This window comes from Saccharomycodes ludwigii, chromosome III (genome assembly GCF_020623625.1).
Source record: "Saccharomycodes ludwigii strain NBRC 1722 chromosome III, whole genome shotgun sequence".
Lineage (NCBI taxonomy): Eukaryota > Fungi > Ascomycota > Saccharomycetes > Saccharomycodales > Saccharomycodaceae > Saccharomycodes > Saccharomycodes ludwigii.
Genome location: NC_060202.1, coordinates 664,195 through 682,447, shown reverse-complemented (window position 1 = coordinate 682,447; position 18,253 = coordinate 664,195). Strand labels below are relative to the sequence as shown.

General features: G+C 31.7%; 7 protein-coding genes and 1 non-coding gene across 8 annotated transcripts; 4 read left to right on the top strand and 4 right to left on the bottom strand.

The window, feature by feature from the left end:
• Positions 1–121: 121 nt before the first annotated feature.
• Positions 122–2,524, bottom strand: GPR1 (Gpr1p; the record flags this gene model as incomplete). The annotated part of the gene is made up of 1 exon (XM_046077269.1): positions 122–2,524. The coding sequence occupies one exon, from the start codon at positions 2,522–2,524 to the stop codon at positions 122–124; it is 2,403 nt and encodes an 800-aa protein (XP_045935011.1).
• A 636-nt stretch (positions 2,525–3,160) lies between these two features.
• Positions 3,161–4,357, bottom strand: SLM3 (tRNA-5-taurinomethyluridine 2-sulfurtransferase; the record flags this gene model as incomplete). The annotated part of the gene is made up of 1 exon (XM_046077268.1): positions 3,161–4,357. One exon carries the CDS (start codon positions 4,355–4,357, stop codon positions 3,161–3,163), a length of 1,197 nt encoding a protein of 398 aa, XP_045935010.1.
• Positions 4,358–5,431: 1,074 nt separating this feature from the next.
• Positions 5,432–7,888, top strand: DBP10 (ATP-dependent RNA helicase DBP10; the record flags this gene model as incomplete). The annotated part of the gene is made up of 1 exon (XM_046077267.1): positions 5,432–7,888. The coding sequence occupies one exon, from the start codon at positions 5,432–5,434 to the stop codon at positions 7,886–7,888; it is 2,457 nt and encodes an 818-aa protein (XP_045935009.1).
• A 438-nt stretch (positions 7,889–8,326) lies between these two features.
• Positions 8,327–10,081, top strand: PRP9 (SF3a splicing factor complex subunit PRP9; the record flags this gene model as incomplete). The annotated part of the gene is made up of 1 exon (XM_046077266.1): positions 8,327–10,081. The coding sequence occupies one exon, from the start codon at positions 8,327–8,329 to the stop codon at positions 10,079–10,081; it is 1,755 nt and encodes a 584-aa protein (XP_045935008.1).
• A 738-nt stretch (positions 10,082–10,819) lies between these two features.
• CDS1 (phosphatidate cytidylyltransferase) lies at positions 10,820–12,193 on the top strand (the record flags this gene model as incomplete). Its single annotated transcript, XM_046077265.1, has 1 exon — positions 10,820–12,193. The coding sequence occupies one exon, from the start codon at positions 10,820–10,822 to the stop codon at positions 12,191–12,193; it is 1,374 nt and encodes a 457-aa protein (XP_045935007.1).
• A 602-nt stretch (positions 12,194–12,795) lies between these two features.
• On the top strand, positions 12,796–14,631 carry YPK3 (putative protein kinase YPK3; the record flags this gene model as incomplete). Its single annotated transcript, XM_046077264.1, has 1 exon — positions 12,796–14,631. One exon carries the CDS (start codon positions 12,796–12,798, stop codon positions 14,629–14,631), a length of 1,836 nt encoding a protein of 611 aa, XP_045935006.1.
• Positions 14,632–14,997: 366 nt separating this feature from the next.
• Positions 14,998–15,070, bottom strand: SCDLUD_002547. The gene has a single exon. It is a non-coding gene; the product is annotated as a tRNA-Ala (tRNA).
• A 346-nt stretch (positions 15,071–15,416) lies between these two features.
• On the bottom strand, positions 15,417–17,780 carry SCDLUD_002546 (alpha-mannosyltransferase; the record flags this gene model as incomplete). Its single annotated transcript, XM_046077263.1, has 1 exon — positions 15,417–17,780. One exon carries the CDS (start codon positions 17,778–17,780, stop codon positions 15,417–15,419), a length of 2,364 nt encoding a protein of 787 aa, XP_045935005.1.
• Positions 17,781–18,253: the final 473 nt, after the last annotated feature.

Below are 18,253 nucleotides of genomic sequence, written 5' to 3'. Positions count from 1 at the left end.
TGTCCCAACACAAAGAGGAAAACAGAGAATATATATATATATATGTATATATATTAGTACGGGGTTATATCATAGTCACCTTCTTCTATTTCCAACGGAATAACAGGAAATTTTACAAAATTTATGAGTTATTTAAAAAATCTAACAAATCCATAGATGTATTGGAAAAATTAGTGCCATGGTTGTTGTTATTATTATAAACACCATCTTTCTCCTCATTGTGGAAATGGTCTTCTTTATCTATTTTTGATACGCTTTTTGGATTGTTATTGCCATCAGCACGTGTATTATTGTCACCATTGTCATCATCATCACTATCTTCCTTTTTATTATTATTCTTCAGAGGTAATTTCTCTTTTTCACCAGAATTATCAGTACACTCACAATCAAAACGATAGTTATTAGCCAGTGATAAAAAATTATCCATCCCAGGAATACTATAGTCCTTTTTTTTATTCTCTAAAATCATTTCTCTATTCAATTCATCTAAATCAACCCCATGTTTTAACGGTAATAAATGGTATAGTTTCCAATACCAACTAACATCAACATCACCAGTAAAGGTTTCTCTATTATTATATGTGTATTTTTCTATATTATTGTCATTATTATTATTATTATTATTATTATTGTTGTTATTATTATTGTTACTGTTGTCAACAGGGGCTGGCATAATGGTTGAAAATGATAACAAACTTGTCAATGAAGAAGATGCCTCATCACACCCGTGGTAATAATTAAACCAATATTTTTCATCATTGCAATTATCGAAATAATCATAATTAATAGATATCGTTCCCCTAACAAATCTATAAATATACCAACACCCTCTCTTAATAAGACTACTTTGATGCTTCCAACACGTTTTATTTCTTAGTGAGCCTCTATAATACCAGCCTCGTTCACCCAACTTTGTATTTCTACATAATTTCGCGGCTTCTAAATCACCAATTTCTCCATTAATAAAATACTTTTGCCTCAATTTTTCACGTTCAATAATATTCCACGTGTTTAACCATGGTTTTTCTCTAAATAAGAAAACCAAAGTATCCAACACTGCATTAAATGGATAGGCGAATGTTGTTATATAATTCAACCAAATAATGGGGCCCCTTTCCTCTTCTATGTGATATTGGGTAGCATCAAGAATAAGTGGGAAAATCCAAAGTAAAAAATATGATAATGGATAGATAAATATCATACTGATTTGTTTTTTAATTAGTTCCGTCTTTTTCTTACATTTGATATATATTTCCTCATTAAAATCTGATTTTAAGTTTTGAATATTAGTACTAGTAGTATTAATAACAACATTATTACTATGATTGTTACCACTATTCTCGCTAAAATTGTTGCCATCATTGTTATTGTTGTTAGAATGCGTTTTCCTTTTTGGATCTGTCACATATGCATGATCATTGTTATCATCTATCGGCGAAGTTATTGGACTAGCATTATTATTTATAAGCCCCTGATCTTCAAACTGTGGGTAATATTCTGCTTTTGAGGAGAACAGCACGGAGGTTTTCAACTTATCTAATAAAAAAACCAATCCAAGTCTATCTAGAAATAAATACAATAAAAAATATAATTTTTTAATCAAAGTTAAAGAATTATTATTCATAACTGCAGAGAATGTGTGCGGTATATTTTTTTCTACTTCTTCTTCTTTTTCTTCTTCTTTGTTTTTGTAGATTTTAATGAATAGACGATTGATCTTCTGACTTTCTCTTAAAACTTTTACATAAATTCCTAAATATATTCCTAAGATCGACACCATGATAAAATATCTGGGACCCCAGCTTAAAACTAATCTATACCAATATGGCCATGGCGGCAAATAACACCTAGTGCTAAATGGTTTGTACCCGCCAGTTCTACTGCTATTAGTTAGCCTAAAATTATAATTATTGTTGTCTAAGATGATATCCTGATTAGCGCTGATAACCCGTTGATTAGGTTTGTTATAATCGATAAATGCCAAACTTGCCAAAGTGGCGGGTATAACAAAAGAGGCTAAATAAACAAAATATCTAACTCTGTATAGCCCACCTTCCAAATTTTTGGTTTTAAAATTTACCCATTTTAAATGTGGGTTAAAAATTAAAATGGCAAAATGTATGGCAAATGCCAATATAGCAAGATCTGCTCCCTCAATAGCAAAGGCGGTAAACCATCCAACTATATCGAAAAAGCTTGTTGTATGATATAGATCATTTTGTATAAGGATGACTATTGGATAAATGCAGAGTGCTATGGCCTTTATTATGTCGAAAATCAACACAAAAAAAATAAATTGATGCCTGAAAACTATTTTCCTTTTATCTATATTTGTATAGAAATAAATTGCTATTATGCCTGCCAATATAGAGGCTGATGATGAAGATATTGAACAAATTCTTAGTTTTTTCAAAGTTGGAGCTGTAAAGGTTGAAAATAAACCCGGTATTTCAAGTGCTTGGTTAACAGTTGTCGTTTCTAATCTTTTTGATATTGGATATTTTCGGTAACATGGTAGGTTCATATTTATACAATAGTGTTATTATTATTATTATTATTATTATTATTATTATTATTATTATTATTATTACTGTTATTATTACTGTTATTATTACTGTTATTATTACTGTTATTACGATTAGTACTTAGAAAATTTATATTTTAGTTTGGTGCAAGTGTAATCATTATAATGTTATTAGCTACTGTTTTTGATATGTGATATTTATATTGCTAAGTGGTAATTATATCATATGCATAGTAATTTTTAATTTTTAGTGTTTTTGTTACCGCACCCTTTCATTTTATAGCTTGCATTTTTATAAAAAATTTAAAAAATTTAAAAAAAATTAAAAAAAAAAAAAAGACAAAAAAATGCAAATGTGTATTAATTCCATCATTTCCCGCCCACGTTCGCATATCTGTAAAAACCGCGATAAATACAAAAATTTGCAAAATAAACAACGTCAGTAGAAACTTCAACTCGTCGTATCACATTAAGTTTTTTTTTTTTTTTGTTAAAAGTCAAATTAGTTCCATAAATGATTAATTATTTATAATTGCTTTGATAAAACTATTATTACTACTGCTATTAATAACAATAATATATGTACATATACTGTCATTTATTTTCATTTATTTTCATGCCACAACAACTACAACATCATTCTGTAATGATGCCGCTACCAATAACTTTATCGTTTTCGTATATACAACAGTATTGACCAGGTACCATAGCCCTTTGCTTATCTTTCAATGTTACTTCGATAACTGTATCTTGTTTATTATTAGAATCAACCGACTCTAACAATTTAAGATTTTCAATTTTAATATTTGGCGTTTGTAATGACCTATATTGTATATTTAAATTGTCAATAGAATAAGTTGATAAAAAGTCGGCAAAATTGCTATGTTTGTGAATAAATTCGAAATCTTTAACTTTAACGATATTATGAAACAACGAAGGATTATTCCTACCTTTAACTATAACAATTTCATTTGTGTTTTTCAGTTTCTTACCAACAAACCATTGTCCTTTATATTTTGGATCACCTTGTGGCAATGATATATGATTTATTTTTTGTCCAATAGTATATGACCACAACCCATTATGCTGTCCCCATACTTTCTTTGCACCAGTTTCAGGATCTATTGTTATTATATTACCACCGTTAGATTTTTTGGATTTCGAATCTGATATATAGGATTCTAAAAATTTGGAAAAATTTCCCTTCGATTGAGAATTATTTACAAAACAGATACCTTGAGAGTCTGGCTTGTTTGCAGTTGGCAAATTCATTAGATTAGCCCATTCCCTAACCTCTGGTTTAGTTAGGTGTCCTATAGGCAATATTAATTTAGATAAAATAGACCCATTAATTTGTGATAAATAATAACTTTGATCTTTTTTCCTGTAATATCCTCGATATAAATCATACTTATTACCGTTACTGCTGCTTTCTAACACTCTTGCATAATGGCCAGTTACCAAATAGTATGGTTCATCTTTGTACTTATTATCCAAATAATCAATTAATTTACCAAACTTAATGTATCTATTACATCCAATATCTGGGTTTGGTGTTAATCCTAATTCGTAGTTTTCTATCATTGGTTCAAAAACATCAAGCCAATAATCATTGGAGAAATTAACTTTTTCCACCGGTATTTGCAAAAAATCGGCCACTTTCATCACATCCTTCCAATCTTTTTCATAACATGGTCTATTATGATCGTTTATTAGTAGTTCAGGTTCAGAGTCTTGACCCCAATTTTGCATGTATATCCCTTTAACATTTTTATATATACCAGATTTGGCAAAAAGAGCTGCGCAGACCGAGGAATCTACTCCTGATGACATTGCTATTATTATATTAGCATTCTTATTCGACGGTAAAAATTGCTTCAGAGAAAGAAAGGGAGAATAGGACAAAATCGAGGATTTTATTCTGGTCTTAGATATGCTGATAAACTTTTGGAATAGATTTTCCATTGCTTTTTTTTTGTTCATTTTAAAGTAAGTTCCCTTAAGGCATATTAAGACATTAAGACAATAATTTTTTTTCAAATTATTTTTCATTGTTAGGATAATCGGTAATTTAAAAAAATTTTTTTAAATCTGAAAGTAAAAAAAAAAAAAAAAATATATATATATATATATATATATATATTATACGAGCTGGATCACTGATGGACTTCAAAGGCATCGGATAAAAGAATGAACGTTTCTTTTTAATTTTATTATGACAAATTTTGAATAAAAAAAAAAAAATATATATATCACCAAGAATCTTTTATTTTTATAAAAATATTTGTCAATTTATTTAACTTAAAATAACTTTAATATATTTTGGTAAGAAAAAAAAAAAAAAAAAAAAAGACCAAAAAAAAAAATCAATCAATCAATCAATCAATCAATGAGTGTAACTAAAAAAAGAGTTTTTAGAGACTCGCATCGAGAAGATAGTGATTCAGAAGATGGTTTCGATATTGCGAACAGTATCACACTAAATAACGCTTCTTCAAGCGATAGTGAAGGTTCTGTTAGTTCATATGATGAAGGCGATTATCAGGACATCATTGATTATCAAGACAAGGAATCTAATTCCAGGATTACTGAAAAAACTCGAGAGAAAAAAAAAATTCACAACGGGATATTCTATCATTCCCAGCTCTAGAAGTTTCAAACAAAGACACTAATAAGGGAAAAGAAGAAGGAGACAACGGCGACGATGATATAAATGATTATTTCAGTTTAAACATTGCTAATAATCAGGCTAATGCTACCAATAAAAAGGCCAAAAAGGGCTCATTTGCCAGTTTTGGTTTATCTAAGAAGCTTTTGATAAATATTTCGAAAAAGGGTTTCCGTCAGCCAACGCCAATCCAAAGAAAAACTATCCCACTAATCTTACAAAGTAGAGATTTGGTTGGTATGGCACGTACTGGTTCTGGTAAAACTGCTGCTTTTATCTTACCTATGATTGAAAAACTGAAGACACATTCAGCAAAAATTGGTATTAGGGCAGTCATTTTATCTCCCTCCAGAGAATTAGCCTTGCAAACTTTTAAAGTTTTCAAAGAGTTTAGTAAAGGCACTGATTTACGTAGTACTTTGCTTACTGGTGGTGATTCTTTAGAAGATCAATTTGGAATGATGATGTCTAATCCTGATGTAGTTATTGCTACTCCGGGCCGTTTTTTGCACTTGAAAGTTGAAATGAAATTGGATCTTAAAACAGTTGAATACATTGTTTTTGATGAAGCTGACAGATTATTTGAGATGGGATTTCAAGAACAGCTAAATGAGTTATTATATGCTTTGCCACCACAAAGACAAACGTTATTATTCAGTGCCACGTTACCCAGTTCATTGGTTGATTTTGCAAAAGCTGGGTTAAGCAATCCAGTGCTAGTTAGATTGGACACAGAAACAAAAATCAGCGAACATTTGGAGATGTTATTCTTGACGAGTAAAAATGATGAGAGGGAGGCTAATTTGCTATTTATACTACAAGAGGTTATTAAAATCCCAATAGCCACAACTGAAGAAATTTTGAATTTCAAAAAAACGATTGGGGATGACGATAGTGCTAGTGATGAGGAAAGTAACAACAATCGCAGGAATAAAAGGAAGCATTTTAAAAAAGTTAAAATGCCCAGTGCTAATGAATTACCATCTGAAAAATCCACAATCATCTTTGTTCCAACCCGTCATCACGTTGAATATATAACACAACTATTGAAAGACTGTGGATTTTTGTGTTCTTATACCTATGGTACTTTAGATCAACATGCTCGTAAACAACAGTTGTATAATTTTCGTTGTGGTTTAACGTCTATCTTGGTTGTTACCGATGTTGCTGCAAGAGGTATCGATATTCCAATTTTAGCTAATGTTATTAATTATTCGTTGCCATCATCCTCCAAAATTTTTATTCATCGTGTGGGTAGAACTGCAAGAGCTGGTAACAGAGGCTGGGCCTATTCAATTGTTTCTGAAAACGAACTACCGTATTTGTTAGATCTAGAATTGTTTTTGGGCAAGAAGATTTTGTTAACACCAATGTATGAATCTGCTGTGGAACTTTTAAAAAACAAATGGGTTTCTGAGGGCAAAGAAGAGGATGCCTTTGTTCCACCAAAAATTTCGTACACAAATAGGATAGTATTGGGTACATGTCCTCGTCTGGATATAGAAAGTATGGGGGATTTATATAAGAACCTGATGGATTCTAATTTTGATTTACAGATTTTGAAAAAAACTGCACTAAAAGCTGAAAGATTGTACTCGAGAACAAGACAAACCGCAAGTGCTGAATCTGTTAAAAGATCTAAGGAAGTGATGCATGGTGGATGGGATGAACAAAATTTGAAATTTGGTAAAAATGCAGAAAAGGAAAAATTGGAATTTTTGTCCAAATTACAAAATAGACGTCATAAAGAAACTGTCTTTGAAATTGGGAAAAGTCCAGAAGATGGTATTGCTATTTTAATGCAAAGGAGAAGAAAGACCTTAGCACCAATACAAGCCAAAGCCAAAGAAAGAAGATTGTTGATTGAAAAGGAAAGATTAGCTGGATTAAGGCATAATTTGGAAGAAGAAGTATTAGCTACTAAGAATGGACAAGGAGATGACGATACAGATTTGGTTTCTGGTTACACTGTTCCAGAAGAGATACTAAAGGCGAATTTTGAGGATGCTGACGATGTCTTAGGCGAATCAACCCATACCCATAAGGGCAAAAAGACTTATAGAGATCCGAACTTTTTTATCAGTCACTATGCACCAGTTTCTAACATTCAAGACAAACAATTATCCTTGACATCTGGCTTCACCAATGACGCGGCTGGTGCTACATTTGATTTGAATGGTGACGATAAGGTGCAAGTACATAAGCAGGCGGTAAAGCTTACCTGGGATAAGAAAAGAAAAAAATATGTTAATGCCCAAGGTGTTGATAATAAAAAATACATTATTGGAGAAAGCGGACAAAAATTGCCTGCCAGTTTTAGAAGTGGTAAATTTGAAGAATGGTCTAAACATAGAAAGATTGGTCCATTAAGGGTTGGTGCTAAGGAGAGTTCGATTCCAACTAATTTATTGAGGAATCCAAAATCTGCGGGAACTGATGGTAATGTTGGAAGGAATGGCAGGTTTGTACATAAGCAATTGAAAGCACCAAAGTTACCGGATAAATATAGAGATGATTATGAAAAACAAAAGAAGAAGGTGAATAAAGCGTTGGAAAGTGGTATTAATGTTAAAGGCTACAATACTGCTGGATCTAAGTCTGAGTTGAAGAGTACCGAACAAATAAGAAAAGAAAGAACTATTAAAGAGAATAAACATGCCAAAAATGCTCGTCCTAGTAAAAGAAGGAAATTTTAGTAAAGATAAACCAATATATTTGGATCGTTACCAATTTGTATGGTAACAGTGATACTAATGACCCTTTTTTTAATTTTTTTGTATTTTTCATTTAACTTATCACTAATTATATTTTTTACATAACAACATCATCTACATTACTCACCATAAATATTTCTACTGATCACCTCAACTATCTGTTTTACATCACTTTATACGGGGATTACGCTCACACATCAAGGCCATTTACAGAGGAGCGTGTGATATTAACTTTCAAAAAAAAAAAAAAAAAAGCATCGATACTTTATTTTTATCACGTTCTTTTTTTTAAAGTATCAATAAATTGAATGAATTAGATAGGACCATCTTTACTTTAACATAACATTTTATCCAAGAGAGAACTAGAGGAAAATAAAGAAAAGGGAGAAGGTAAAAAATAAAAATAAAAATTAAAAACTAATGAGTACAGATCAGCTGGAAAAACAAAGACTTAAATATGAAGAACTCGAAGTTATTGAAAAGAATATAACTGAAAGGATCCAAAGGAACCCACAAGTTTTCTATGCTAACTATCAAGAATATTTGAAAATTGCTGGTTGTAATAATATCCGTTTGAAATCGTTGATTGCCAAAGAAAATATTAGTTCAAATAGAATATACAAATGGAAAAGAAGAATAAGGAAAAGAAAGCAAACTTTAATCCAACAACATGAGATCAATGATTTTTTAAAAAGGGTATTGCAATTGTGTAATGAAATTGAAGATACTGCCAATGAGACTGATCTTAAGAAGGAAGTTCAAAAAAATTATAGTATTGAAGAAAATACAGATGAATTAGACTTGGATAAATTTGATTTGTTGTTAAAGTCGATCAATTCTACATATGACAAACATGACCCTAGTGATAATGGTGATGATTTTAACAGAGAATATAAAATGTTCCCCACTAATCATTTTAATAGAAGTAAGAATAATACATCATTACTATCATTAAAAGCTATGGATTTAAATTTGAATAAAATCTTTACTAGAGATGAACACTATGGAGACTTTTTAAATTTGGATAGTTTTTATAATGACTGGTTAAACGTCATGGAAGATGCTTCTGTAACTTTTTTGGAATTTTTTGTTGCTACCTTGGAATTGTTTGAAGCCACTGATTTTGCGTATTTATTTGAATCAAAAATTAATAGAGATTCTGAAAAGTACAAGGATTTTATTGTAAAATTGACAAATAAACTAACGTGTGATTTTAGAAAAATATACCCATTAATAGATTATGATATCTTTGAATCTGATGTTGTTAACAAGTCTTTTCCACACATAATAAGTGCAGGAATCAAGCATAAGGTTTCTTCCACTGGACGCACCACTCAAAACGAAGAGGAACAAATTTTTTGTATATGCTGCGATAAATTTTTCAAAAACGATGAGAAGAATTATGTAAAGCATTTGGATGATACGGAGCATTTGGAAAATTATAAAAATAAAGGGGAATTTTTAAAATCAGAGTACAAATTGCATTGGATTTGTTCAAAATTGTTGAATGATGTTATAAACCGGACAAAAAGCTTTCATGAACGTAAATTGGCATTTACTGCGAAAGAGAGAAGCAAAGAGTTACAAAAATTAACCAAGGAGTACGATGAGCCCATTTATACACCAGAAGAATATAAACAAGACAAGCGAGACGAGACACTGCAAAAAAAGCTTTTTAGAGCAAGCTTTAATAATGATAACGACAGCAGTAATAGCGAAGATGAGGAGGACCAAAAGTTGTTGAATCTATACAACATGCCATTGGGGACTGATGGATTGCCTATTCCTAAGTGGCTATATAAATTGCAAAAATTGGATGTGGAATATCCATGCGAGATTTGCGGGAATGTTCAATATAGGGGGTATAAAAATTATAATAAGCATTTCTCAGAACCAAAACATATATTTGGATTAAAATGCTTAGGTGTTTCTTCAAATCCGATTGTTTTTAAAGGTATCTCTACTATTAAAGAAGTCAAACATTTGAAGGAAGAGCTTGAAAATTCTGGGACTGGGGTTGCCGCTGCTGCTGCTGCTGCTGCTACTACTACTACTACTAAATCTGCCAATGGTTACAAGAATGTTACAGGCGATGTTGATAATAAATGGGTTATTGAGGTGGAGGATAAGAATGGGAATGTCATACCTGCTTCATCTTTATTGAAGAAGAAATGATATTATGTATTTGCTAATAATATCCTTTGACTACTCGTCTTGAGCAATACAAGGCATGTGCTTGATGGTGGTAGGCTAGTTAGAATTTTTATTAATGCTTGCATGTGAAAATGAAATATCATTGGATAGGTTTGTATTCGGGTAAAACTCTTGCAATATATATATATAGATCTGCGTTGTTTTCTATGAAAATTTTGTATAAGAATTTAATATATATATACGTTTTTTTTTTTTTTTTTTTTTTATAATGAATTTTCCAAGTTTCTATGACCTTGTTCTCTTCTCAACCCACTCTCATTTTTTTTTTTTTTTCCTTTCTTTTCCAATTTTTCCTGTTACTTTTCCAAATATTTACCCTTTCCTTGTAACAATAAAGGGAGTTTAAAATCATTCCAAGACTCTCTTACTTCTTTCAAGACACTCTTTTTCATAAGACAAGAGTATATATGTATATTTATCAGTAGCTTTTATTAATCACTCAACATCAACAAAATACATAAAGAATATACGCATCTTCCTCCTCCTTTCCCTTCCTTTCTACAATAATTATTCCAGCTCATTTTTATTATCATTTGCTATTATTGAGACCAAAAAAAAATAAAAAAAAGAAAAAAAAAAAAAAAGAAAGAAAGAAAGAAAGGAAAACTGTAAATATTAAATTGCTATTATACACCTGCCTCACTATAGACACATTTATATCAAAATACACCTATTACCATTAATAATATTATTAATAATATGCCATCGAAGAAACATACTAATGCTACTTCTACTGCTATTAAAAAAGCAGGAGAAAATGAACGTTTAATATCCAGAGAAAAAAATGCTTTATCTTCTGAACAGTTGAATACAATTGATTCAGCTAATTCTTCTGCACTTTCTAGACCTACCCCAAAACAAGGAAATACAGAACTAGCTGATCCAACGCATTCTAAAAAACTGTCTACTTTTATAGTTCGTACCGTTTGGACTTTGATAATGATTATCGGATTTTTTGTTATTTTAGCCTCTGGTCATATCTGGTGTCTTATTTTAATTTTCTTTTGTCAAATAACTACTTTTAAGGAGTGTATCCATGTTACTCATATATCTTCTAGGGAGAAAAAGTTACCTTTGACAAGGACTTTGAATTGGTACTTCCTTTTTACAACAATTTATTATTTGGATGGGCAATCTTTATTTAAATATTTCAGATATTACTTTATAAATTATAAATTTTTGAATTTCATTGCAATAAACCATATATTTATCTGTTATTGTTTGTACGTTTTGGGGTTTGTTATGTTTGTTTCTAGTTTGAAAAAGGGATTTTTGAAATTTCAATTCGCGTCTCTATGTGCCACCCACATGGTTTTAGTATTGGTTGTTTTCCAAGCGCATCTAATAATTAAGAATGTTTTGAACGGATTATTTTGGTTTTTAATGCCTTGTGGATTAGTTATTGTTAATGACATTTTTGCTTATTTGTGCGGCATCACTTTTGGTCGCACAAAGTTGATTGCTATTTCACCAAAAAAGACATTGGAAGGTTTTATGGGTGCTTGGTTTTTCACCATGCTAGCCTCTATTATTCTAACCAGAATTTTATCTAGTTACAGTTATATGACTTGTCCAGTGACTGACGATATCAAAACAAACTTTTTCACTCCATTAACCTGTGAGGTTAACCCTGTTTTTTTGCCACAAAAATATAGATTACCACCAATAATATTTGCGAAGATTGGGATTGAAAGTATCACCATAAAACCAATATATTTCCATGCTATCAATTTAGCAACTTTTGCATCTCTTTTTGCTCCATTTGGTGGGTTTTTCGCTTCTGGGTTGAAGAGAGCATTTAAGGTTAAGGATTTTGGGCATTCCATTCCTGGTCATGGTGGTATCACTGATAGAGTCGATTGTCAATTTATGATGGGTTCATTTATGAATTTATACTACGAAACTTTTATTAGCGAAAATAGGATTACCGTAGGCACAGTTTTATCCACTATTATTTCTAATTTTGATGAGAAAGAAATTATACAATTAATTTTCGAATTAAACAAGATATTATTGACCAATAATGTTATTTCTTTAGAGACATATGAGAAAATATCGAAACTATATTCTTAAAATGCGTATTATTGTGACATATTATTATCATTGAGTTTTTAGAGCGTTATTGATTAAAATAAAAAAATTTTTTTTTTGGCGATTTTTATGTTTTAGATTTTATTGGTTTCAAATAATATATATATATATATAAATGTATACATATATCAAGATATTCTGTTTTTACTTCATGGGTGTGTTGTAAGTCGTTAGGGCTGTTTCAAGATTTTCTTTATACAGTTGTATTTTAGGCCTCAATATTTTTAACCGAGGAGACACTTGAGTTATTATGTGTCATAATTGGAAAGTTTTTTGGTTCTAATTAGCTTATATTTTTGACTGAAAAAAAAAAATTTAAAATTAAATTTTAAAATTAAAATTAAAAGAAATTAATAAAATTTAAATGGTATGAAGTTTTACACACGTGAGATTTTTTTTTTTTTTTTTTTTTCATAGCGAATAAAATACCGTTATAAAACACAGACAAAAAAAAAAAAAAAAAAAAAAAAAAATATAATGAACATTTTCAAAACCAAACCACTTTGTTCAACCCCGGAAGAAACTTTTGGAAGAAAAAAAAAAAAAAAAAAAAAAAGAGAAAAAGTTTGAGCCAGAAGCCAAAAATGAGCATTTTTTCTTTAGATGAAGAGTTTAGTCAACTGACTGTTGATGGAAATTGTGCCATTTTACAGGATGAACAAAGTACCATCATACAACAAAAAAAACAAGAATATCATATTGAATATCAATCAAATAATGATTTTGCAATCGGAGTCCAGCATAAAAACTTAATGAGTTTAAACCCAACTGCATTGCCTACAACAAGAACAACACCTATTATCATAACACACCAAGCAACATCTTCCATTGAACCAATACATACTGCTGCTCATGGCATTAACATTGCGGACACCAAGAGCACTACATTAAACGTTACTGATACCTATAGTGAAAATAACAATAGCTTCAAAAGAAATGAATTAAAGGCGATACCAATAGGTTCAAGAAGCAGAAGAAGATCATCCATGTTATCTAAATTATCTATAAATACACCACCAAACACAACAAGAATTTTATTAATGGAAAATAGCATTAAAGACAACAGTTGTTATATGAATGAGAACGTCTTTGAAGAAGACGACGACGACAACGACGACGACAATGATGATGATGATCATACTATTGCTGACGACAAAATAGGACACAAACACAAACACATCAAAAGAAAATTAACAGACTTCCAACCTTTAAGAGTTTTGGGGAAAGGCGCTTATGGGAAAGTCCTATTAGTCAGGGATCATTATAACAATAAATTATATGCCATGAAACAATTGAAAAAAGCAGAAATCATATTAATCCCTGACGAAGCTGAGGGTAGTCAAAAGCAAAAAGACAATATTGACAATGAAGGAGCACTACAGAAAAGATTAGAAAGAACTTTTGCTGAACGTTCGATCTTATCCAGCTTAGAACATCCTCATATAGTGAAGCTTTTCTACTCGTTTCATGATAACAACAAGTTGTATCTGTTATTGCAATATATTCCTGGAGGGGAGCTATTTTATCATCTAAAGAACTTGGGTAAATTAGAAGAGGACGCAGCAGCGTTTTATGCTGCTGAAATTAGTTTAGCACTGAAATTTCTTCATTCCAAAGGCATTGTTTATCGGGATTTAAAACCGGAGAATTGTTTGCTAAACGAGAGAGGGCATTTAGTTTTAACCGATTTTGGATTAAGCAAACAGAAAACAAATGAAGACGGTAATAACAGTAGCGTCAACGAAGAAGATGACGTAGAGACTCTGCATTCTATAATAGGCACACCTGAATATGCAGCACCAGAAATTCTACAGGGGATTCCTTATACCAGATTATGCGATTGGTATTCACTGGGTTGTATTGTCTACGATATGATATGTGGAAAACCGCCTTATGTAGGAGTAAACCACAAAGTGATATTGAACAAAATATTAAAGGAAAAACAGGTAAAATTGCCATTTTATTTGAGTGAGGGTATGAAAGACTTGCTGGGTGCATTATTAAAAAAGGATGTTAACAAGAGATGGAACGTTGACAAATATTGGAAAACTATCCCCAATAATAATAACAATGGCAATAGTAACAGTGGTAACAGGAAGAGAAATAGGAGCAAGAAGTCGTCTCCCAGTAAAACAACTGGTTTCCAGCAACATTTCGTTTTCAGAAAAATCAATTGGAAAAATATGGAAGATGGCTCATTACAACAATCTTCTAATGGGCCTATTGTTCCTATTATTAATGATTGGTCATTAGCTGAGAATTTTGACGAGGAATTTACAAACCAAAGATTAGATAGTGATATAACCGCACCTGATACTGGTGTCGCACCAATCGGTTGCAACAATACTAACAACAATAATACTGTTTTTAAGGGATTTAGTTATGTGGCAAGTTCCAGTTATTTGGAACGCTACTTTTAAATGCAGAAAAGGAATTAATATCTTGTATGGTTGTGAATATATATATATATGTATGTGTATTTGTATATAAAAAGAGAGTCTCATGTGATTGTATGATATGCACAGAATGTCCATTGCGCTGATGAACACATCTTGGATGTATAATTAGGCAAAAAGAAAAGTTAAAACACGAGTATGAATTGGACTTGATTTTTATCTTTTTATTGATTCAATTGCTTGCAAAGAGAGAGGGGAGGGGGAGGGGGTCTTTATTTTCATTCCTTTCCCGTATTTTTGTAGAGTCCTATAAAAGATACATACAAAAATAGTAATCTAAAACCATACCACGCGCTAAAATAAAAAAAAAAATAAAATACTCAAACTGTTTGGACAAAACCGGAGTCGAACCGATGACCTCTACCTTGCAAGGGTAGCGCGCTACCAACTGCGCCATTTGCCCATTTGATGATTTTTATTCTGAAGAAGCATTATTTAAACTACATATGAAAGGAATTGCCGGTTCATAAAAAACCGACTAATAAAGAACCCGGAGTGCCGTACTGAGATCAAAACAGAGATCAAAACAGAAAAAAAAAAGAAAAAAAAAAATCAATTAGTCGTAATATTATCCCACACAACACAAGCCTTTTACATAAGAACTCCAAAAATTACTTAAATTATATGAAATAATTAAATTGGTATGCTTTCTCGCACTTTAGTTAACTAGAATATGACCTAAATCATAAACACAATGCTACTTTCTCTTTTAAAACAGGCCACAAAGAAAATCCACATTCTCAAGCCTTCTAGTATCTACTAGACTCCCATGTACTCTTTTTCAAATAAGTATATCTGTCTTTAATGTATAAACACATCTTATCTGGTCCAAAATTGCCCTCTTTCAATTCCTCGTCATTAGTGAACTTATCATATAAATAAGGGATTTTCCACAACGCTAATTCAGGGGTACCAGTAACATCGTTTATTTTTTCATCTTCTGTGCACAAGACATCGTTGTACAATTTGAATGTAGCTAATTCCAAATCATAATTAGTCATACTCTTCATCTGTTCAAGTTCATACATTCTAAAATGCCCGGTAAATTTAGCCATTGGTGATTTAGTAAAACCCTCTCTACCTTTGAATTTCTTGCCGTTATAGACCATATCTTCTTGGAAACCCATTTCTAATGGATTTAATTTGGGCAAATTAGAATGAACAAACACTTTTGGAGATAAATCGTATTCTATAAGGAAGTCTTTTAAGCTATAATTCTTTGACACTGACTTATAAAATTCTTGTTTGACTTTATCCTTCGACTCCAAAGCAGCCCACCACTCTTTGCCGCCTTTAGGCCCAGGTAATTCATCGTTATGCTTGTTACCCCAATCTTCTAGATACCTCCTCAATGCATCCCTTAATCCACCTTGAATAGCCATCTTGGTAGCTTGTTCGATCTTATAGTCTTCAGTAAAATCTGATTGTAAAATACCCACTCCTCTAAAAGACCAAGCGCCCTCACCCAGCCCTGCGCTATTCTTCAAGTCCTCAATAGACACTTCGTTCTTATCACAGTGGTACCCAATAGCTCTAGGAGTGCCACGAACTTGATACATCTTGTTTAGACCGTGAAAATTAAAGGCTGCTGCAGCAAATGTATCTTTATCACCTTGACCCGCACCTCCTTGTCCTAATAGGGGATAGAAAACGTTCGGACCATTAATATTGTAATAAAGACTTAATATCAAAGTGTCCATATGCATATTCTTATCGATTAACAATTGGCCAGATTCGCTAGATAAATCAGGTATAGTACCACTGTAATCGTGATATGGGACAGGGCCGTCTAGATTTTTCAATATTTCTGGAGAAATTAGATGGTCACTGGCGAACCTGACCCTCCTGTTTTCATCAACATTTAGGCCGGTTATGGTGTAGAACCATGGATGATGAACCCTACGCCAAAAATCAGGCCACAAGATCAACCCGCTTCTCTCAAAAATTATATTATTAAACCATCCATCTATTGGGTTCACAACATAATTATCTGCGTCTAAAAATAACACTTTTTGGAATTTGGAAAATAGTATGGACATCGCCTTGTATTGGTATCCCTGTATGTTTTTGATGGTCTTGGTTGGATCCTCAGATTCTGGCAATAGTCTAGACATTAAAGTACACGAAGTCAATCCAGTATTGTCAACTTTTGGAATAATTTCCGTACAAAATTTGATGGCTTGGTCATCGTCAATATCTGGCGGGAAAAAAATCTCCACAGGAACAGAGTTTCTAGTTTTCAAACCTGAGTTTTCCCTAATAGACTTTAAGACACCCAAAGCTGTCAAGGAATATTTACCACCAGCCATAATAACAATACCCGATTCAGTATTATCCAATTTGTTATACGTAATAACTTTATCTTCAACTAAAAGCTTGTATTTTTTTAGCAAGTAATCTTTGATAATTTTTTTAAGATTTCCATGCAATGTTTGCAACACACCCAGGTCTTTTGTTGATATTGGCTTTAAGCAACCTTTGGACAAAACTTCCTTGGTTAGAAACTTATTCACGCTTTCATAATCATGGAAGGAAACATCCTTAACTTTACAGTTAGGATTGGAGTTATCCATTTCCACTTTGAATGAAGAAGATGGAGAATAATCCCTAATATTTTCGAAAATCTCTATTATAAACTTTTTGACTTCTGCAGGGAAAGTGGTTCTAATTTCAACTTTCTTGATAGTACCCCCACCGTTAATAGTATCGTCGGTGGTTCCGACGTCTTCTAAGCCAGGCTGAAATTTGCTAACGTAGCCACCGGATTCGTTGTCGATTGTTGTCTCAGCAGCGGTTGATGTTTCGGAAATTGGTTTGATACTATAACCTTCGGGTAGATTGGCTAACAACTCATCATCTTCACTTCCAGTAGAAAGGTTTTCATTGGTATGTTCAGTGTGATGGTTATTATTTAATAACTGGGTGCCAGTGTAGTTTTTTGTATTAATAGTTGTAGAATTGGTTAAGGGAAGCAGGATCAACGTAATGATTAGTATCAGTAAAATGGTAATTGTACCGGTGTACCATATTTTTCTTTTATTGCTGATAGCAAATCTGCTATTATTTGCTAGTTTGTTGATCTGTCTCCTGAACAACTGTAAAATGTTTCTCATTTTTTTTTTTTTGGGGTTTTATTAAAGAGAAACTGGATATTTTGGAATGTATTTTTAAGACCACTTCTTTTGAATTTTGTAGGTCAGTGACAGGTAAATAAGCAAATAAATATTCTAGGAGTGGAGTAAATTTCTTTTTTTTTTGATCTTCAAATGAGATAGACCATCTGACAAGGTAACTTTTTTAACAAAATCCAAGAGAAAAAAAAGAGGGAAAGAGAAAGCTTGGGATAGAAGATAAAGAATTAAAGGAGTAAAAAAAGAAAAGTAATGAGAAATAACATTGTGTTTTTTTTTTTTTTTTTTATTTTATTTTATTTTGATTTTTTGACAAATTTAATAAAAAGATGTGATAAAAGGGAAAAAAAAAAAAAAAATTTATTAGTTTTTCTTTCGCCCATTCTCACCTACTCCTTAGACATCCACGCATAGCTGATATATTATTAGTAACCAATGCGGAAAATAGCATTTAC